The sequence below is a fragment of the Cygnus olor genome, chromosome 1, assembly GCF_009769625.2.
Source record: "Cygnus olor isolate bCygOlo1 chromosome 1, bCygOlo1.pri.v2, whole genome shotgun sequence".
Lineage (NCBI taxonomy): Eukaryota > Metazoa > Chordata > Aves > Anseriformes > Anatidae > Cygnus > Cygnus olor.
Genome location: NC_049169.1, coordinates 136,757,632 through 136,780,196, shown reverse-complemented (window position 1 = coordinate 136,780,196; position 22,565 = coordinate 136,757,632). Strand labels below are relative to the sequence as shown.

The 22,565-nt window shown below is 39.5% G+C and overlaps 1 protein-coding gene across 2 annotated transcripts; it reads left to right on the top strand.

The window, feature by feature from the left end:
• The first annotated feature begins 1,296 nt into the window (after window positions 1–1,296).
• Window positions 1,297–22,309, top strand: LOC121058790 (granulocyte-macrophage colony-stimulating factor receptor subunit alpha-like). 2 transcript variants are annotated; one of them, XM_040534793.1, is made up of 12 exons: window positions 1,980–2,019; window positions 8,869–8,986; window positions 9,156–9,289; window positions 10,274–10,394; window positions 13,568–13,697; window positions 13,790–13,965; window positions 15,139–15,278; window positions 17,256–17,294; window positions 17,681–17,813; window positions 18,420–18,513; window positions 19,108–19,189; window positions 20,515–21,103. In XM_040534793.1, the coding sequence occupies exons 1-12, from the start codon at window positions 1,999–2,001 to the stop codon at window positions 20,578–20,580; spliced, it is 1,254 nt and encodes a 417-aa protein (XP_040390727.1). In that variant the 5' UTR covers window positions 1,980–1,998; the 3' UTR covers window positions 20,581–21,103. The 2 variants fall into 2 exon arrangements, with proteins under 2 accessions (XP_040390718.1, XP_040390727.1); XM_040534784.1 differs by lacking the exon at window positions 1,980–2,019 and adding an exon at window positions 1,297–1,452 and having other exon boundaries at window positions 19,108–22,309.
• The last annotated feature ends 256 nt before the right edge of the window (window positions 22,310–22,565 follow it).

The window sequence follows — 22,565 nt, the reverse complement described above, 5'->3', positions numbered from 1 at the left end:
TAATGACTTGTCTTGTTACTCTCATAGGGCCCATCATTTAGACAATCTTCAACCCTTTTCAATCCTTGTTCCCCTTCTCCTGCTCCTAAGTGAAAACCATCTTCTGAGAGCAGACTCAGGTGCAAATCCTTCCCTGCACCTATCACAAGGCTGGAGGAATGTTCTCAACCACCAACAGTGAGCAATACTTGCTTGAATTGCGTCCTGAACATTGTTGAACTATTTTAATTCCCACTAACAGAATAAACCCAAAACAGAAAGGGTATGAGAAATGTCTGAGAACTCTCTATTGGTGGATCTGATCACATGCACAAGCCAACTACTACTAATAATAAGGAGAGAGATTTTGGTTCAAGGAAAGCAGGGTTAAGAACTGCCCTTCCTCTAGCAGACTAAGGATCCTGTCCCACTCCTAAGAAGCCAGGGAGTTCTCTTTCCTGTTATTGTGCCTGTGCTAGAGGTGGAAGGTACAGGGTAATTCAAATCAGTCTGGCTATAAGTGCTTGAGAACAACAAGAAATAAAAAGAACCATCTGCATGAAGAACAACTAGCTTCTTCTATGTATATCACATACCACATAAAACCAACTGTGAAGTAGCTAATTCTCAGCATCACCCAGAGCCACATCTAACGTTGCTGAAAGTTAAAGCAAATATTTTGGGTTAGATTCTCACATTTATATGACTGCAAAGTCTTTTACAAACTTGACATTACTCTATTCAAAATATCCAGTATACTTTGGATATTTTCTTTAAATTTGAAAATTCAGGAACTTTTGCATGGTATCATAGCCTAAGATGAACCAAACCAAACCAAAAGTCATACATTTCAGAAATGAGGGTCTTGCATTTTCAATGCCACTTCTTTGCCTACAAATATGCAAGACAGAATTTTCTTGGCTGCTTCCAGATGCATGCCTAAGGATTGATCTTACCCAAGGGAGAACCTGGCCATAAATAATGTATACAGCCAGCCAGGTCCTGATAAAATTAAATAACCTTGTTGTAAGCACTTTAAGAATGGACTAGTTCTACAAAACTGCAGTTTTTGTAACAGAACTGCAGTAATGTATTTCCAGAACATATTATTTATGAAACTGTTCTTATTTATAGGAGGGGTATTTTTGTGAGCATGTTCACAACTATTGTGTATGTTAGTTTGCACACTGTGACTATGAATATTTAGCTTATCCAACATAGCAGGAAGGAAGAGTTAGTTGCGTGATCAGTTCGTGTGAAATCATTAGCATCTGCAAATTAGGAAATTTAAGGAAGTTCAAACACAGTAGGGGAAATGATAATCTGAGTAACTTTCTGACTTGCAGCATTTGCAATTGAACATTTGCTTACAGTAAGAAAAGTGACAGAGCCAAACACTTGCAGGTTTAAGGGTCTTTGCAGCTCCGATCCATAATCAAACACGATAAAGGAGGAGGGTTTTTTCAAGAGGAGGTACGTGACTCTCTATTCTTTATGTTTTTGTGGTTTTTTGTTTTTTTTTTTTTGTTGTTTGATTTTTGCCACAAAATAAATAAATAAATTGTGCAGAATCTAAATGTTTGTCAAGGATTAAATTAGGTTGACTTATAGTACAACATCTACAAAATCTGTATTAGTTTACTGCTTAAGAAAACCTCGGCAGAATGTTTGTGATGCATAAGCCTATTTGATTAAAAATGTAAATTTGTATATATATAAAACTTCTAGAGCTTTCTGCAAGATTCAGGGAAAACTATGAAATGTCTATGATGTCTGTAGCTCTTTATTAAAAGGGCAAACTAAAATGAAAAACAAAAGGTAATAATTTAGTGGTGATTAAAACTTACATTACAGTGATATGTGATTGTATAAGAGTGCAGTAGTATCTCTGTAGAGCTTAGTATTATTTAACAGACATTAAAAACTAATTTTTCACACTTTAGCCCTTTTAATCCATTTTTTTAAAAAACAAACAAACAAAAAAGCAGACTCGAGGAGGTTATCAAGAAATATTTCAGCATGGAAGTTGTCTCTGCACAGGTGAGTATTTCAATACGTATGCATGGAACTCATCTTGTCCATAAGAAACTTTAATTGGAAGAAATTACTGTTGCTTAAAGAAATCAATCATTTCTTGGACAATCCTAGTTATCTTGAACAGTTTATTTTGCTTGCAGACTGATTGTGACAGGGATGTGGAGGCAGCTCTGGTGTTGCTTCACTATTTGTCTGTGGCAAGGAGAATTACAGAACCTACAGTCAGCCCTGGGGCCCCCAGCACAAGAAGAAAATTGGAGCAGGTCCAGAGGAGGGCCACAAAGATGCTCAGAGGGCTGGAGCACCTCTCCTTTGAAGACAGGCTGAGAGAGCTGGGGCTGTTCATCCTGGAGAAGAGAAGGCTCTGGGGAGACCTTATAGTGGTGTTCCAGTACCTACTCTTTGTCAGGGATTGTACTGACAGGACAAGGGTTAAAGATTTTAAGCTAAAAGAGGGAAGATTTAGATTCGATATAAGGAAGAAATTCTTTATTCAGAGAGTGGTGAAGCACAAGAACAGGTTGCCCAGAGAAGCTGTGGATTCCCCCTGGAAGTGTTGAAGGCCAGATTAGATGGGGCTTTGAGCAACCTGGTCTGGTGGGAGGTGTCCCTGCCCATGGCAGCAGGACTGAACTAGATGATCTTTAAGGTCCCTTCCAATCCAAACCATTCTACGATTCTATGATTTGACGTTTGTTATCTGGCATTTATTTTGCAATAACTAAAATAAATGTTCATTTCTATACCCTTTCTATTATTTATTCTAACTAGAAATATGTAGGTTTCTGTTTCTTTGGGGGGGGGGGAAAAAAAAAAGTGAATCCTAAAATAAAGAATATGGGATAGTCAATGCAGGAAGGCACCTCTGGAAACTGTCCAGTCCCACCCCCTGCTCAGAGCAGAGTAAGCTGCAGCAGGTTGCTCAGAGCTGTGTCCAGTCAGCTTTTGAATATCTCCAAGACTGAGGACTCAACAACTTCTCTGAGTAGCTGTGCCAGTGTCTGCCCACCCTGAAAGTAAAAAGTGTATTCTTGTGTTTTAGTGGAATGTCCCGTATTTCAGTTTGTGCCCATTGCCTCTTGTCAAGTCACTAGACACCACTGAGCAGAGTCTGGCTCCCTCTTCCTTATTCCTCCCAGTTGATAAGATCCTCAAGATGAAGATGAGCCTTCATCTTCCCAGAATGATGTCCCAGGTCTCTTCACTTCTCCTTTTATGAAAGGTGCTCCACTCCCTTAACCATATGCATGGTCCTTTGCTGGACTTACTGAGTCCATGTCTCTCTTGTACCAGGAAGCCCGAACTGGCCACAGTACTCCAGGTTGGGCCTCACCTGTAGTAGAGGGGAAGGATCACCTTCCTTGTTGTGCTGGCATCATTACTCCTGATGCAGCTTGGGGTGCCATTGACTGCCTTTGCCATAAGGGCACATTGCTGGTTCATGGTCAGTTTCTTGTCCACCAGGACTCCAAGGGCCCTCTCTGCAAAGCTGCTTTCCAGCAAATCATCCTCAGCCTGTGCAAGAACCCCAAGAGCTCATTTTCCTTTAATGAAATTCATTAAATGCTTGTCACTCCATTTAGCTGGCCTGTCTAGGACCCTCTGAAGCAAAACAGAATAGTGCTATATCACTTCTCCCACTTTTGTACCATCTCAAAAAAAAAAAAAAAAAAAAACTGATCTAGAGACTGAATCGATTCTGGAAAAGCTTCATTGAAGTAGGTAAATATTTCATTGCCTTGTATGCATTGCCCAATTTTTATCCCTATTTCTATGCCTCCTGGTACACTTAGCATGTGTATGGTGCTCCCCATATGTCCACAATGTATAAGCATTACTTTGTTGTATGTATAAGCATCGATTTATGTTCACATCACCCAGAGAGTAAAATTCAAATTTTCATCTCTGGAAGGGTGTCACAGGCAGGAGAAATTTTCCCAGAGCCACTCAAGAAAACAAAGCCACTGGTAGAACTAGGAATTAGAACCAAGGAACCTTGGACTCAGGTAGCATTTTCGGGTAGCATCTTGCACTCATACCCTGAGAGAAAAGACAACAGTCTGTACAGACTAATAGGGTAAGAAATTAAAGTGTTTAAGTCAGTCTTTAATTGATGCTTTGTGTAAAAAACTGCTATAGATATGCCACAACTTTTAAAGGTGACCTTATTTTCCTTCTGGCACATCAATAGTGATATCATTCCAAAGCATATTGAGTTTGCCCATGCCTAGCTACAAAAGATTGAATATGCTCAAGTTCACTAGCATACAATGAAAGAATCCTCCTTACCAGGGATATGATCACTATTTCTGAGTAAGACAAATCATACATCTGGTAATGTTAGATAATAAGCTTAGCAGTAATTTAAATGTGTTCCTTGATAAGATTTTGCTAGTGAAAAATTAACCATATAGTCTATGTCCATACATCTAAATAAAAGAAAGCTAGGGCTTTTCATAGCTCCAGGGTCATGTAGCACTGGCCAGCTCACATCCACATAGCTTAGGTGGATAGATTAGGTTTATAGCAAATCTGCCTTGGAGAGAACTAGGGAGTGAGCTAAGAACTGAGGAGAGTGGAAACCAGGTTCTTGAGTTTCCTCTGCATCCCTCCCCCATGCAGTAGCATAGCCACATGCTGAAAGGCAAAGGCACCAGTAAGGCTGGTCAGGAGGAAAAAAAAAGGGAAAAAAAAATCAAAACAGAAACAAGCATAGAGTTAAGAATGAGAGAAACACTACTTACACAAGTACATTCTTGTTTCTGTTAGTTTGATCCTCCAAATAACACTCCCAAGCAGTCTGAGATAACTACACCTTTCTTCTGACACCCTGAGGTCTGTTGAGAGCAGAGAGAGTTTAACCATACCTGTTTGCAAAAGACCAGTCTGGGAGAAGGTGCAGGTCCTGAGGGTACAAAGCTCCAGCAGATGTGGTGCTGGAGCCATTTGCTTGGCTGCCAGGCAGAAGGTATGGAAGAGTAAGGCAACTGAATTAAGTCTCCCTGCAGCTCCTCTATCCGTCACCCTGCCTGCAACCCAGAGAAAATCCAGGAGACCTGGGTATGTGTTGGTGCTTTCAGTCCTGGTGGGGCAATGGAGAGAACACAGCAGTAACCCCACTCAAATCTTTTCTTGTGTAATTTATTTTAAAAGTCAGTCAACAGTGAAACACAAATCCATTGGGAAACAAATTCCTTCAGTGCTCTGGTCAATGGAAAGGGCCATTTCTTATGAGGGGAGTAAACACAGCTCCTGCTACCCTCACTACAAGCCCAGTGACATGTCCAGAGCCTGGAGACAACAGTGCCAGCAAGCACTCCTCTAAGCAGGAAGGGCTGCAGATGACTCCTTTGGCAGTGATCAGATGAGCATTTCCATGAGAAAACATGGAGAGCATTTACAGTATGGGCCTGCTGTCATTCCTAAGAATTTGAAAGCCCAAGAGTCACAAGAGCAGACAGAAGGAGATGACAAGAAGAATGAAGCAAAGACAATAAAGGAAAGGAGAGCAGAGAGTTGAGAGAGAATAAGGAAGCAAACACCTAAAACTGAGGGTAGGATGAGGAAAAGAACAATGAAAGGTTAAGAGTCACTAAACAGAAGGCACAAAACAAAGAAAAATACGGCTATATGAAAAGAATAACAGGAGGTCTTGAGGTTCCTGTGTGCAGTTCTGAGGAGATCACTGAGAGCATGGGAGAGTGGAATAAGTGTTGAGACCCTTATCTCACAGAGCATTTCAGTGCCGGTCCTCCGTACAGTTTGTACTTAAGATTCTTCAGTATCACTTCCCAGCAGCTGTGGCCACATCCTCACTGTAGCAGGATGATTTGCAAAGAAAAGATTGATGTTGCAGAGATAAGCAAAAAAGCATCAGGCTACAGTGAAGAGTCTCTCTGTCCTGGCTCAATTTCTGGAGACTGTAATGGACAGGCCATGCCAAGCCATTTCCTTGTCTTCTTCTGAAATGACCATAAAAATTAATGTAGAAAGACAGACAATTAACAAACTATTAGCATGCTTCTTCTCCTGAGTTCATAAGAATTTACCTAACAGTCTTAGAATTAGCCTTAGAAATGCCTGCAATCAAGAAAATGGCTACTAGAAAATTACACTACTAGGAAATACTAAAGCAAAAAATGCCATGAATTGCCATTGCTTCTTAGCAAGGAACATAGAAAAGAACAGAAAAACAACTGCTGGTCATAGTGAAAGGAAGTAGTGCTGGTGCTTTCCCAATAAGGGAAAGGAAGGGAAGGAAAGGGGAAGAAAAAGAAAAAAAGAAAGAAAAAGAAAAAGAAAAAGAAAAAGAAGAAGAAGAAGAAGAAGAAGAAGAAGAAGAAGAAGAAGAAAAGAAAAAGAAAAAGAAAAAGAAAAAGAAAAAGAAAAAGAAAAAGAAAAAGAAAAAGAAAAAGAGAAAGAGAAAGAGAAAGAAAAAGAAAGAAAAAGAAAAAGAAAAAGAAAAAGAAAAAGAAAAAGAAAAAGAAAAAGAAAAAGAAAAAGAAAAAAGAGAAAAAGAAAAAGAAAAAGAAAAAGAAAAAGAAAAAGAGAAAAAAAAGAAAAAGAAAAAGAAAAAGAAAAAGAAAAAGAAAAAGAAAAAGAAAAAGAAAAAGAAAAAGAAAAAGAAAAAGAAAAAGAAAAAGAAATTTCTTGATTCCCATCAGTGACCCTGAGCTAGAGGACTACTCATGAAAGCAAAGCCATGAAGTACCTTGATAAAGCAGGCAGCAGTGCAGATCTCTCCTATATTCACACAGCCTGATTGGGAAGGTCTACCCTTCCACTTACGGTCTGTACAATGCTCTACCAAAGGTAATATTCACACACTTTGTAAGAGACATAAAAAAGGAAAAAAAAAAAAAAGAAAAAAAAAGGTAGGCAAAAAAGAGACCTGGCTAGATATAAAATTTGATTGCTGCTTTTTCTTTACGAAAAGATTTCCAAATTAAAGAAGCTCAGCAGAAGGGAACAGAAAACCAGATATGCAAAATAAATAAATAAATATTAGAAAAACATCAACAAGGTTAATAAGACCTCCATATAATCAAAGGATTTAAAACAAGAACTGAGAAATTATTTACGTGTACCAGAAGCAGTGAATAGAATTCAGACAGATCTCCAATGCTTGTAACGGGAGCTTAAACAATTCACACATATGTTAAGACCTTGTGAAATTACTATACTGTAGAAATAGAATATAAAATACATAGATAAGAAAATCTGATTAAAGCATAAACACATTCTCAAACCGGGAGTCACGTATCTCTCTCATCTATGAGCATTTGGTCTGTATATCCATAAAAAATTGGACAAAAGTCAGGGAAATAATTTAATATATTTAGATTATAAAAAGACTGCTGTAATGATCATACCCCAAAAAACATTCAACTCAGAAACATATCCTTCTGCTAATTTTGAATTGGGTATCATCAAAGACCTAGGCACGTTTACCACTTTTCCCAGCTTCTCAGGTGTATTTTATAGCCCTAATTCAATTGTGCATCAGTGTAGTTTAAAATTATTATGGAGATGGTTCTATGAGATATCTTCATATTTTGATTACAAAGCAGATATCCTAGAGGTTCAGCTGAGTCCAGAGTAAGATTCAACATGTTCAGGACCCAAAACAAATGAGCATAGAAAGTGCAGAAAAAAAGTATCATATTTAATGGTGACAGGGATGCAGGAAACTACACCTAACAATTGTGATTCTTTATTATACTCAGTCTTCCATGAAAACAGGTGAAAAGTGAGGGACCATAGTAAATAACAACAACAACAACAAATAAATAAATAAATAAAACTCATTCAGGTTAATCAGGAACTGACAGAAATGTCAGCTTTATGATGAATGCTTCTATTTGAGACATTCAGGAAAATGGAAAAGCAGATCTGTGGTCAGGGGGAAAAAAGTGAAAAAAGATTATAGTAAATAGCAAGAAAACAAAAATCAAGAACCCACAAAAACAAAAACAGGAAAACCCTTTGCTTCTAAAAAAAATAACAACAAATATAAAAAGTGATTCAGGGAAATGCTCCAAGCATTATTAATGCTTTCCTACATGAAATCTTGAAATCAGCCTGAAAAGCTTTTCAAGCAAGACTGTAGATTTGCCACAGTCAAAAATAAATAAATAAATAAAGTAAGCAGGTCAGTATTTCATTCCTTCCAAAACCTGACAGAGCCTTTCTCCTCCTGCTTTACTTAGGTAGTTCATATCTCATGGGTGTTTTCCATGCACACCTCAGATACAAACAGGAGGAGGCAGATGCTTTGAACGTGCCTTGGTGGTGATGCTGGCTTTAACAGAGCACTCACGGAGAAGTGAGTCAATCGTCCATAGCCTGACACAGCCAAAAACCGATTTGTCCACTTTCCAAAAGGTGCCTTCAGCAAAGAGCTGAAAGCCAGTGTAGATGTTCTCTTTGCAGCAGAAGCAGGAGTGCTGCATAGGAAAATTGGCAGGGTCATTCACAGGATCAGGAAGCAAGAGTGCACAACTTTTTGATGGTATGGTTAGGACAGATATTGGGAGAACAGCAAGCTGAAGTCATGGTCTCTGCACTGAAAACTGAGTGGATGTGTCATAACTAGAGTTTGTGGCGTCTGCATCTCAAATTGCTGTGCTGTAATAGCTGATAGTGAGTCTATTCAGTTCTTTCAAAGAATAGGTGCCTACCAGAAGTCCTGAAGCACAACTTCTGCTTGGTTTTTCTAAAGAATATGTTCTAGGGGTAAATTAAACAACTTATTTCACTCTTCCCATGAAGAAAATGAAGCTTTGCAGAAAAAAAGTGCTCTTTGTTATCACTCTTTTATTATTTATTATTTTGTTTTTCTTTTCCCTGAAGGCTTCGTTATCTCTTTCCAGAGAAGGAAAGATGTTTGATACTCTTGGACTCATTTGCATGATTTGGTGGTGTATGACACTATTTCATCCCTTGCATGCTGACCTCCAGTGTACAGAGCGTAAGTATGATTTTGCAGACAAAATCTGAGAAACAGTGTTTACTTCCTCATTTATTAGAGATATTTATAATTAAGCTGGCAATAGTCATCTTAGGCCTGACAGATACTATCCTCTCTACTCAATAATAACAGCATGTCCTTACTGAAACCTGTTCTTTAACCCTTTCAGCAGAGACACAAGAATCACCTATCACAAGCTTGACATGGAATTGGGGAAGAATGGAGCTGTCCTGGGAGAGCAGCGAGAATTTCCCTAGTTATATTTGTACGATGACAAGGGGTGGTGAACATAGAAGGATTCAGGTACACTTGCTATTCGTTGAGACAAAAAAATTGCACCTTTTACTTTACCTCTTATAGACTACATTTACCTTTAAAAAATGGATCAGTTGGAGGTAAAATCTGATAAGCGACTGTTTGCAGTCTACGGCTTGATCTGTCAAGAGCTATGGAAAGCCACCACTGACACCAGGGCATATTCATTGGGAGAAAAGCACCTTGTGCACACTATAGAACCAAAGTTCTGTCACCAAAGTGGATAGGAGATGATAGCCTGAACTGCAGCTACTATGAAGTATGAGAAGGAATGTAGATGCTGAAAAAAGGGATTGAGAGACTAAGTGAGGTGCCTAGATAATTTAGAGAGAAAAAGATTCTTCAGATGAAAAGTGAATTCCCTGAATACTATATCGATGTTCAACATCTCAAGGTCTTCACCTGTTTCTCAGTAAACTGGATCTTGCCTCTAGGACATGTTGTTATAAGCTCACATTCTCCCAGCAGAAAAGGTGATTGGGTGGAGGGGGAGGAGGAGAGAGGGAGGGCTTATTTAGCACAGAAAAGGAGATGCTTAATTGGAAATATGTACTAGAATAACACCACAATATTATTGAAGATTATAAGCTTAATGCCATAGGCACATTTCTTAACCCCTGGCGAGACTAGCTGAGGACTTCTATTTAACCAGGATCCTGTGGTTAAATTCCATTTTGGTTTCCCAGTTTAGTCACCATCTTCTCTTATGGGGTAATATTAGCCTTCTCTAATAGTCACACACTAGTATAGAAAGCTTTTTGTGTACTTACGTGTTCAATGACAGCTTCATTCTACATTACCCTCAAGTGTTAAAACAGGAGGTTAGCTCCTGAGACTGAAATATGCACAGATATATATACACACTAGATTTTAGCCATAGGACTTGTTGCTGACTATCACTTTCAGAGTCAGTGCCATCTAACACAGCAGAGGAAAAACAGACAAATAAGGTATCAACTTGTTACTTTTCAGGTGCAGAACAGAAAATGCAGGTTTTCAATAGAAGTTAGTCTACCTTTGCACAGAGGAATAAACTTTACCATTGGAGTACCAGACATGAACATCTTAAAACATTGTCAATTTATCCCTGAAGGTAATGCTTATGATCTGGGTAAGGTTTTCTCCTTTTGCATTCTTTTAAAGGTAAACAGTGCCATAGAAAACAATTCCTTACATAGTAATTAACTAATCTTTAGTATTAAAAAAAAAGTTTGTTTCTTTGTTTCTTTTCAAATCTGTTAAAATTATTTGCTTTCTAATGACTGTTCTGCACTTCTGCAAGCGAGTTATTACTAAAAATGTATCAGTAATTGCATTATTATTTTTCTTGCTAGGGCTTCAAAATGCCACCATATTACAGTGTTTTTAGGACTGGATTCAAGTGACTGTTCTGGCTGTTATGAGTTTGAATCTTCGTGCCTGCATCTTTATTAAATGTTTTTCTGCTGGGCTGTGTTGAGTTTGTCAGAAGCACGACCACAGTGCTAGCAAAAGGCACAGTCTAGAGATCAGTGAAACCCATAAAATGGGAGGAGGAGAGGAAAGGAAATGCTGGTGATAAGCAGATGGGGGCAAACTGAACGTAGTAATCTAATCTGGCCCTGGCTCACACACACGGTAGGGTTCCCGCAGCTGGCATGCACCCATTGTGCTAAGGCAGCTGTTCACAAATAGAAATATTCTGCATCTGTCCCATTTGTGAGTTAATCAAAGTGGGATTTAGGGAGATCCAAGATTTATAAATCCAAACCTGTAGTCTTTATGGCCCATTTTCCCTTTCCTTCTGAACTTGGTTTTCTCCATTAAAATCATGCAGTCACTGGTGCTTCTGCAGCTGTGTGTAGCTGGGATACTTCAGATCTGACAGAGAGGATGCAATTAGCAGCCTGCTCACATCTGAGCAGAGAAGGCACTGCCCTGTTCATCTTTTCCTGGGAACTCCACAGAGGAAACTTTCTCACGGTGCCGGTCAGAGTGAAGACAGGACTCTGCCTTTTAAAACCTCTTGCTCTTGGTGCTCTTCCCCAGCCAGACCTCACATCCACATGTGCAGGTTCCCCAAGGGAATCCCCACTGCTTCCTGAGGTGCCCTCAACATGGGGCACTGGAAGGGGTCAGAAGCAGAAGTGGAGGAAGGCCCCACCCCTTTGCTGAAGTTGGGGCACACCGCAGAAGCAAGCAGAGAATTGGCTGAAGGAGAAGGGAGAAGGAGGCCGAGCATGCCTGCACAGTGCAGCCATGAGGGAGCCTCCAAAGAAATGAGATCCGCACTTGAAAGTGCTCCATGAAAGGGACAAAGTTGCTCTCTCCAACGTCAGGGTGGACAGCTCTAGTGAGTGGGCAGTTTGATCAGGAGGCACCTCAGGAGAGGGTTCCCGAGTGTTGGTCACAGAATGAGAAATACTTCTCTCTGTAGCATCAAGGATGGTGTTAAAAGCCAATGTGCTTTGCTTTACCAATGTGAATGCTCTCCTCTCCCAAGTCTCACAGTTCAGAGGTAGGCAAAATACAGTGAGAGTCCAGTTTTCTCTCAACTGTCACTGCTAACCTAAGCAATAATTGATTGGAGATGCAGGTGTAACTAGCACATCCAAGCATGTGCCAAGACAGAACAGAACAGAACAGCTCAGTTGGAAGTGACCTTGAAAGATGATCAAGTCCAACTGCCTGACCACTTTGAAGCTAATCAAAAGTTAAAGCACATTACTGAGGGCATTGTCCAAATGCCTCTTGAACACTGACAGGCAGGGGCAGCAACCACCTCTCTAGGAAGCCTGTTCCAGGGTTTGACAACCCTCATGGTAAAGAGATTTCCCTAATGCCCAGCCTGACCCCCCCAGCACAGCTCTGTGCTGTTCCCATGTGTCCTGTCACCGGTGCCCAGGGAGCAGAGACCGGCACCTCCCTCTGCGCTTCCCCTCCTCAGGATGCTGCAGAGAGCGCTGAGGTCACCTCTTGGCCTCCTTTCTCCAGGCTGGGCAGCCCAGGTGTCCTCAGCCTCCTCACACGACGTGCCTTCCAGCCCTTCTACCAGCTTTGCTGCCCTCCTCTGGATGTTTTCGTAGAATCATTAGGGTTGGAAAAGACCTCCAAGATCATCTGGTCCAACCATCCCCCTACCACCAATGTCACCCACTAAACCATGTCCCTAAGCACCACGTCCAACCTTTCCTTAAACACCCCCAGGGACGGTGACTCCACCACCTTCCTGGGCAACGTATTTCAATGCCCGACTGCTCTTTCTGAGAAGAAATGTCTCCTAATTTCCAACCTGAACCTCCCCTGGCACAACTTGAGGCCATTCCCTCTAGTCCTATCGCTAGTTATCTGCGAGAAGAGGCCAACCCCCAGCTCCCCACACCTTCCTTTCAGGTAGTTGTAGAGAGCAATTAGGTCTCTTGAAACATATAATATAAATACTTGAATTTATAATATATATGTTAATATATATATTATAAAATATATAATATAAATACTTGGAATATAATAATATTTCAAGTTCCTTAACAGCCTTTATATATTGTGGAGCCGAGAGCTGCACACACTACTCAAGGTGAGGCCGCACCAACGCTAAATCCAGTAGGAGAACCACCACTTTTGACCAGCTGGCTATGCTGTGTTTAATGCACCCCAAAATGTGGTTTGCCATCTGACTGCAAGGGCACTCTGCTGGTTTGCGCTGAGCCTGCTGTCACCAGCACCCCCAGGGCCCTTTCTGCTGAGCTGCTCCTCAGCCATTCAGCTCCCAGTCTGTGCCTGTGTCTGGCATTACTCCATCCCTGGTGCAGCACCCAACATTTACCTTTGTTGAACTACATGCTGTTGCTGGTCACCCAATGCTCCAACCTATCTACATCCTTCTGCAAGGCCTCTCATCCCTCCAGAGAGAGAACACTTCTCAGTTTAGCGTCACCAGCAAACTTGCTGAGGATGCATTCCACTCCTGCATCTAGATCATGGATATAAATGTTGAACAAAACCAGCCCTAGAACTGAGGGAACACCACTAATGACTGTCCACCAGCCAGATGTAGTCCCATTCACTGCAACCCTTTGAGCTCTGACATTGGGTCAGTTCATCAGCCAGTGCAGCATGAACCTGTTCAACTCACAGCTGGACAATTTATCCGGAAGGATGCCGAGAAGGATGACAGCAAAGGCCTTACTAAAATCTAGAAAGATTACATCCACTGCTATGTGGATACATCCCTCCATCTTGGAGCAGTCAAACAGTTCTTCCTCCTAACAGAGATTGCTGTGTTTGCAGGTATGAATGGGTCAGCCATTGAAAACTTCTCCTGTGTGATTTATAATGTTTCTCTCATGAACTGCACTTGGCAGGCAGGCAGGAATGCTCCAGGAGATACCCAGTATTTTCTCTACTGGAAGAATTCAAGGTAAGTAAGCCTGCTTGAGTCTTGGGAAGCCTGAATTCTCACTCAACACATCACACTGCCCACCTTTTTCTGAAATACCTTGTCATATACAGTGATGAGAACGAGACAGAATGTGAGCTTTACATTAAAGGTGAAAATGGCATGCACACAGGATGCAGATTCCAAAATGTGATGATTAAAGACAAAACTGCTTACTTCATGGTGAATGGGTCTAGCAAAGATTCCCAGATCCAGTTCTATGATGACTACATAAAATTGTATACAATTGGTAAGTACACAGACAACTTTATTTTATTATATTATTGCTGTATTAAAAAAAAAAAAAGGGGGGGGGGAATTTCTCTCTGAAGAGAAAGAAAGAAGAATAAAACAAAAGTGCATAACTACTACAGGTTTCTACACAGTGGTACAAACTTGGTTCTTGAGAGCTGACAAGATATATTTCCAAAATTTACTAAACTGAACAGACATAGAGACTGCAATAGCAGCTTTGAGAACAGTGTGAACAAATCCATGGGATCCAAGTGATGAAATGCAATGGTTAATAACTTTCAAAGTTAGCTTTCTGGTGGGCTCATTTCACCGTCCCAATAATGCACATTTCTCTGAGAGCTGCAAGAGCAATATGTCCTAAAGCCAGAGGGAGGATTCAAATGGCATATTAAGACTGTATTAGTTAAATGTGGCTACCTACGTGTGAGCTAAGTGGTCAAGCTCCAATAAAGATTGGTGACAAGATTCGGTTCTCTAAAACATGCTTCTGGTTCCACTCAAGACACCTTCAGACATCCACAAGGCTTGCAGTTGTGCTTAGGACTTGTGAGAGACCAGGGTCTTTCTGGGTGTTCTGTGTGGTCTGAAATCCACAGCGCAGGACAGTTCAAGCAACTGGCTCTTGCCTGCAGTCAGTGCAGGCTGGAAAGCCAGAGCTGTTCAGCTGAGCACGCCTACTCCACAGGGGGCTTTGCAGGCACTGTGGGCACTACTGATGAGGTCTCTGCTGACTGTGGCAGTTAGGCACCCAGGTCACCCTTGGACAGCTGTATTGTAGGCACTCAGATTCAGATGACTCGATCTTCTATCTGAATACCACCACCTGGATAAAAATGACCATCTTTTTTCCTATAGAGACTTGCATTGTCAATGTGAAATTTAGGTGTAGAAGAAAATTGTGCACTGCAGACTGTATGACTGAATTACGCAAAATCCTTCATACACTTTTTTACATGAACTTCAGTTACTTCGATGTCCAACAGCTGCAGCACTAGATTCTCTAGTTTTGCTCTGTATTTTACTTCTGTTTACCAGGTAACATTTGTTACCATCAGTAGCGCAGAGCTGTATATAAGCTGCATCAGTTTTACATGCATTTTACTATGAAAGAGTTGTAGTTGATTACAGACCATGTCTACATTAATTGTTTCATTTCAATCCACTCCAGAAAGATTCACTCCTCCATTAAATGTCAGTGTCAACTGTACTAGCAATCCAGCAGGTTGCATAATTACATGGCAAAAACCCCATACAAGTTATTGGAAAGATGAAAATTGCTTTGAGTATGAAATCAACATACAAAATAAGGTAAAAACAATTTCTTGGTTTGAATTTGGCACCATACCTAGCTACATGTATTTACATAGCATGCAATGTTCTCTTGCCTTTACTTATTAACTTCTGTCTCATAAGCTGTGTAGTGTCCTCCTGCTCTGGTCCTGCTGTTCTAACTTCCCACTGCTCGTGAACTTATTTCAAACTAATGAGATCGACATAGCAGAAAAACAGAGGAGAGAAGGTAACCGTTATGAGGGTTCTCTGTCCAAAGACTAGGAGAGCACCTGAGATGCTGTCCTCCATGAGCTCATCTCACAGGTGACCGTATGATTGCAGCCCAGGGATCCAAAATGAGATTCCTTCCTTGGCACCAGCCTCCAGCCCAGGCCAGGGCCCCTCATGCTCAACCTGCTTCACAGGGTACCTCAGCTTCAGCCACCCTGATGGCATTTTGCAGATGCTGGAAAGCTCACAACTGCCTCTCAATTTCAACACATGGGGCTGTTTTTCCCTGTCTCCTCCACCATCTCCCCCATGATGTCACACTCTTTGACAGTTTTCTCTCAGACACTGTCCTTCTTCTGGTTAAGACAACCCAATCCTCATCTTTCTGCACAATCCATCTCTTTCTTTCTGAACCTACTTTTTGAAATCAGAAGCTACTGAAAAAAGAATATATTCCTCCAAAAAAAAAAAGATACCAGCGACTCAGGGAAAAGTTAATACAGGCCCAGGGCAGACATCCGCAAAGGATGCATTTACTTCTCAGTAAGTTATCCTCTACTCTCTGTGCAGTCAGATGTGGTATTTTTCACCTCCTAAGGTATATGACAAATTGTGTCCTTAAAATGCTTCTTTCTTTCCGTTGGTTATAAGAGGAACATAAGATGGCTAACTCTGATGTAAATATGTACATACCAAAAGCGAGCTGGGAATTATCTTACTGTATAGGCAGAGCACTACCAATTTACCATGGTAAGCACGAGAAAAACGCAGGGCAATACAGAGCATGCCAATTTACCACAGGTGAAGTATGTCTGGTATCCATCAAGTACAACAGACAAGAGGCTGAGGCATCCGATCCTCCTCCACAGATCTCAGAAAAATTTCTTGAACCCGCAAGTTCAAAAAGAAATAAGACTAAAATAATATTTAAAACTAATATCTCAACATTTATTTTAAAGAAACGTATGTTAGCTCTTCTTTTATCTGTAGCAGTAGGAATGGGTGGGATTCACTTTTCCATAATGCCAACTCTCCTTCTGACGTTACATGTTATAAACGTTTCCAGGAGCTCACCTTTTCAATGCTTTCTGGGATCCTTACTAAAACCACTGCTGGTGATATCGTTTCCTAATTTTTATGCTTATGCTTTTTTGTTTCTGTCTTAAATATTTCAAAATTTTCAGCCTCTTTGGTCATGGAAAATATTTGATTCTCGTTAAGTAAATTTTGACTGTATGGAATGCATAAGTATTTGTCTAATAGAAAATACATTCATGAGTATTTGTCTAATAGAATTTGATTGGAAGGAGAAGAAATTTGCTGTTCACATCAATTTTGTGCCCTGTGTTATCAAGAAGACAGCTGAAAAGACAGCTTCCAGATCTGCTATGTTTAGAGGTTGTATATAAAGATCGCCAAAGATTTTAAACTTGATTACTTCATGGTCACTATGGCCAACAAGTCCACCAATTGCCACTTCACCCACAAGACCTTCTCTGTTCACAAGCATCAGACCTAGGAGGGCACCCTTCCTAATCAGCTACCTTATAATACCTGTACCAAATTCATGTTTTCTTCCTTTTCTAAAATGAAGAGGAGGAAGCCAAAACTCTGAATGAAATGCCATATTCTGAGGTGTTACTGGAGCAGAATCTCCATTTGGACTTTTCAGTTTAAAATTACTTATGATCTTTGTAAGTGAGAAACAGAGAACAAAAGAGGGAAAAACATGATTACTTGACAAGAAAATCATAAAAATGAAGATTTGTCTTTGTTTTGCAGGATGAGCCTGAAAAAGATAAAAAAGATCCTCCTGTAATAGTAAGTATTCTTACCCTATATGTATTTGCACTTCTGCCTTCTTTAGCATGTAAATTACTATTATACAGAACATTAGTTATTTCTGGAACTATAGCTTTTGCATCAACATAAGAACTCAGTAAGATATTTTCCTGTGGTATCTTCAGATGCAAGTTTCTTAATATCTCTCAACAACTTTAAACTTCAAAACAAAAACACTCAGTGGTAGGATGAACTAATGTATCAGAGTTTAAAATTTGGAGAAAAGAACACTTAACCATGTACCTACAAAATCATACAATTTAGTTTTGTTTTTTTTACAAAACCCATATCAGGAAATTAAGCCCCAGATTTTATTAATATTTGCTTCTGGAATGAAATACACCATCTAAATGCTTTGATTTTAGGTAGATGAATATAAATACGAATTCAAAAATTATAATGTGAAAAAACAATACATTCTGAAAATCAGAGCACGTGGAACAAACGTATGTATTGTAAACAGAAGCTGGGGGGAATGGAGTGAACCAATAGAGTTTGGTAAGCCCATGGAATATTTTTCTTAATTTTTTTTTTTTGTTTTACAGTGTTTGCAAACCTTTCTCTCTCGAACTCATATATATGACTAAATCTTGATTCCTACCCAGTGACGTGGAAGGAACACGGTAGAAACTATTAATGTAGAGGAGATGCTCAAATACTGTGAAATGGAGGCTGATATCAGCCTGTGACCAGCTGTGATTGTGAAAGACAGCTATTAGTCAGATGCCAGGGTTATAGGAGCTGGCTGAGATAGACCCAAACAGTCATCTGTCTGGAGCTCTGAGATTCCCTTTAAGTTCTTGAAGTTTTTATCACAATCATCCTCTTCCTTCTGAATCCTTTTCATCATTTCCTGAATGGTATTTTTTTTAGTTCCACCACTACCTCTGCTTTTCATCCTGCGACTTGCTCCTTCTCTGGATTTTTTTTGTAATTGATCTCTACAGTTTGTATGTTCAACTTGTTTTAAAATGTTTTAAGTAAGATGCCAAGTTGAAATCCTCTGGATTATTCAAGAAGTTAAGGTGAAATTGGAGTTAATTACTGACAGTCACAAAAGTAGATTTTGGGCATACTAGGATATTTCTCCCTTCGATTTTTCAGGTCAAGAAAAAGATTACTTCATTGTTGTGCTTTTACTTCTGATAGTACTTGGAACAATCTTAGTGACACTGCTCCTTTTTTTTCTTTGCAAAAGGTAAATCAATTTTATTAACATAGGTATTTCTGTGAAACACATTCTTCCTACCTCTATAAACTTGGAGAATCTGGTTATCGATATCATGAAGTGTTATTACCAGTATTGCTTGGGATGGCACTGTGGCACACAAAATCACAAGTGAAAAAGGGGGAAAGTGATAAAGTTAGTGACTGATGTGAGCAGACCCTGGAAAAAAAAAAAAAGGTCTTTGTTTTTAAGCATTTAACATCAACATTACTTTAAAATCGTTGACTTCACGTAGTGCAAGACAACAAGGAAGCAGTATAAATGAATGTGTCCTTTGATAAAATTTCTCACATAGTGGTGGAAGAAAGTTACACCAGGTGAGTTACTGAAAATTAGTTTAATAAATTATTTAGCATAGCTTTAGTCACAAAGTAAACTTAAGTTACCCAAGTGATCAGCGTAAGAAGTTACCCATCAGTCTACACTCACAATATTTTCCTTCTTCTCACTTAGCAATTTGTAGAGCAATAAATAACATCCTTAAGGTACAACACAATGCTTGTGTTATATTACCAGTATTTACCAGTATTTTCATTTATTCTCAATCCCTTTTTGTATCCAAAGGTATTGCAGTTTCAAAAGAATATTTCCTCCTATTCCACAACCAATAGACAAATTTAACACATCGCATGATGAAAATATCCAGGTATGCTTTCTCATTTATTTAGTCAAATTTGCATATATTTTTTTTATTTTTGCTTATTTGTTTATTGCCTACAATGTTTCAACAGACAACACCTTTTTCAATAAAGCTTTGAGAAGTGAGAAGTTTTCAAACCTTTACAAAGGCTCCTCAAAGCTATGGTTATTGAAACTCCTGTTTTGGTAACTGTATACCAACACATTGCCCTGAAGATGATAGGTATCATCTTTGGCTTTAATATAAGGTAGATAGCAATGCAACTTGGATGAGTTTCCTCATCCATAAGTTACAAAAGCCTGGTATCTCATTTCCTATCTGGCTACAGAACAGCAGTTCACAGTGTACCAAATTATAAATTGGTATTTGCTAGTAAAATAGCAAGCAGTCCTTAAATCTTGCAGACCCTCCATCTGGATGTTTATGCTAAACTTGAGGGACCTCAAAATCCCTGTACTTGTATTACTGGAATAACACAAACAACACCCAGAACCCAGGTTATCTTTGTGGATTCGGTTTCATAAACTGTGGCATGGGCACTTCCACGCAGGCAGCAACTGATCAGTAGTAATTGCCAAAGTTCAAGTTCACAGCTGCCAACCCTGTGAAGGTATTTTTTCCAGTCTCTTACCTGCTTAACACCTTCCAGACTCTTCTTTGCCTATTTTAGTCTCAAGAATTAGTTTCATCTCTTCTTCCCAAAGACGATCAATGGTAAAGATGCTTGAATGTTGTAAACCTTCAAAAAGGATAAAGCAAAAATGTGTTCTCAGGAGAACTTCCCCATTGAATACGAGGACTATCTATTCCTGGCATTTAGGTTTAATACATTTATGAACTCTTTTTAAACTTCCAGTGGTCCTTTGCTTCACCTTTCTGATGCCTGTATTTCCTCATTTTGTCCCTGCTTCCTCTAACGACCTTTTCACATCTTCTCATTGTTTGTCCTGCTTCTTGACACAGCTATCCCCTAGATCATTGAAAAAACTCATGGTTTATAACCCTAGACTCTGCACCGAGTTTGCACTTGCTTCCTTCACATTTATGTTTAAAGAGTGCTTGCTTTCCCCCATTTGATTTGGGTAAGATTCTACTCAGTTCAGACAATTTATGTTCCTGGGATCCTTCCTCATTTTATTTTAGTGATCTTCCCTCACTTTGTCCTTTTATGTCTATCCCCTGCAACTACAAGCATTTCATACACATCAGAACAGCAAAACCAATATGCCTTTGAAAGCAGGTGTGTCTAATATTTCTGAATGTTCTCTGCTCAACAACAGTATATCTGTAACTTATTGCAAGTTAAAGGCTAATGAATGTCTCTCTCCTAGACAGACGTGTTTCCATCCAGTCTAAGCTGTACTAAGGAAGTAACTATGGTTGAAGAGATGACCTAACTTTCTAAAAAGAAAACAGACTTGGATTCTTCAACACAAAATCACGCATCATGACAATCAACAAGCATTTAAGGTGTTCTTCACAGTACAGACTAGAAATAAACACCTATGAAATTTTCCCCCATTAAAAACAACAACAAAAAAAATAAAATAAAATGGAATAGGAAGCTTTCTAAAATACAGGCCTTAGATTTAGATTCCTGCTTTTTTGTATGTACATGTAAAATTCCAGATCTTTTTCTGTTAAATGTATTTTTCAAAATAAACACATTTTACCAAATAAGTGCTTCAATAAGGCAGAGAACAAATGCTTTTTTTAAAAGTCATTTATTGTTTGCCTCTTATGTTCCCACACTGCATAATCACATTGAAAATTGCTGCTGCATGACTAAGGGAAGCAATATACTAGAAAAATGAACACCAAGTAGTACATGCTGAAGTGCACAGCATAGCTAATTGCAGTTCCACTTACAGAACAACCCACACTTACATTGATTTATTTTCCTATTTCCTCTGGTTAAAACCAAATTCTGTAGTGGGGGGGTATGAGATTTGTCATCCCCCTGTTCAAGAACTGCTCGAGTAATTGTCACGCTTGGTTCTTCCTCACAAAGCTAGGCCACCATGCACTCACAGCAAGGTTATGCAAGGTGCTTTATCTCTACCTTTCAAGCCACTGATGTAGAAAGTAAGCCTACGCAACCTATTTATACAGACAACCTCTTCCCCTGCCCCCCCCCCAATCAATATAATTACAACTGAAACAGCAGCTTGATTGGCAAGGTCAACATCAAATGACCTGCTCACATCACAAGAGAGCTACCATTACTGAACAAGGTAAAAAAAACACCTGCAGTAGGTACATAAAGTTTGCCATTAGCCTGTGTACAAAGTAGCTATGTAATGTACTTACATTCATACAACGATGTTGAAAGCAGTGCTTGTGCCAAGGAACATCATGTTGGAGCCAAATAATCAGACAAAGCCATGTAGTAAATTTAAATACCTCATCTTGAGTAGCAACCTCAGAAGGCACAAAGAAAACCTCAGCTCAGTCAGCCTTCAATGACTCATACAATGACACTGTTTACTTTCAGATACAGGGCTAGTTCTTAAGAACATGACTGGAAGATGAACACCTTGCCTTCCTCTACTGGTCTCCCCACATCCTTGTAGATTACAGAGTACAAAAGCAAGATTATATACACACATATGAAGATCACAATTTAATTCCCCATACTGCCATTTGAGATAATGTACTACCTGTTTTAAGCCTTCAGACAATCCTTGAAAGTAGACATTATTCAGTTATTATTGAAGGCTGACCTACCTTTACCTCTATTTTAAAGCTACACAGGATCATGCATGTTCCCTGTCACATACCCTAACAATCGCACCTCTAAAACTGAGCTTCATTTCAGATTAAATCCATCTTCCACATAGGTACTGACCACTGCTAGAGATCAGGCCAAGCACAGTCTTCAGTGGCATGATCAGCATTTCCAAATAGCAGCAACAATACAATAGATAGGTCACTCAAACATTAAAGGCATTTCACTGGGTTCCTAGGTTTTTGCATGAATGTCATGTGTTGCTTTCTATATTAACTTAAAGAATATACATATTCCATTTTAAGTTGTTTCCATATTCCATTTTAAGTTGCTTCACCAAGGGCAAGAGCATCACTTTTTGACTGCCCTTGGAACTTTGGGTTCTTGTAGTGCTACAACAAAAAAAAACTCATTTTACATCACATGAAAAGCTGCAAATCAGTTTTTAAGAATCATGCAAAAAGCCACTTGCAGCAGCCCATCATACACAATCAGGCACAAAGAATGGGAGTGGTTTCTACTAGTACAACCTATGCTTTTCCTCGAAGTTCTCACATTCAATTATTGTAATAAAATCAAGCTTATTCTGTTATAGTGCAGTGTAAGTGTATCAGATGAACCATTATCCGAAACAAGTTTTCAAAGAAAAGAGGC

Bases quoted from the DNA above. Each gene is read 5' to 3' on its own strand.
- LOC121058790 (XM_040534784.1), top strand. From the start codon at position 8,899: ATGTTTGATACTCTTGGACTCATTTGCATGATTTGGTGGTGTATGACA. The intron at 13,966-15,138 runs GTAAGTACACAG...AATCCACTCCAG, and splicing joins CATAAAATTGTATACAATTG to AAAGATTCACTCCTCCATTA. The intron at 15,279-17,255 runs GTAAAAACAATT...TTTGTTTTGCAG, and splicing joins AAATCAACATACAAAATAAG to GATGAGCCTGAAAAAGATAA.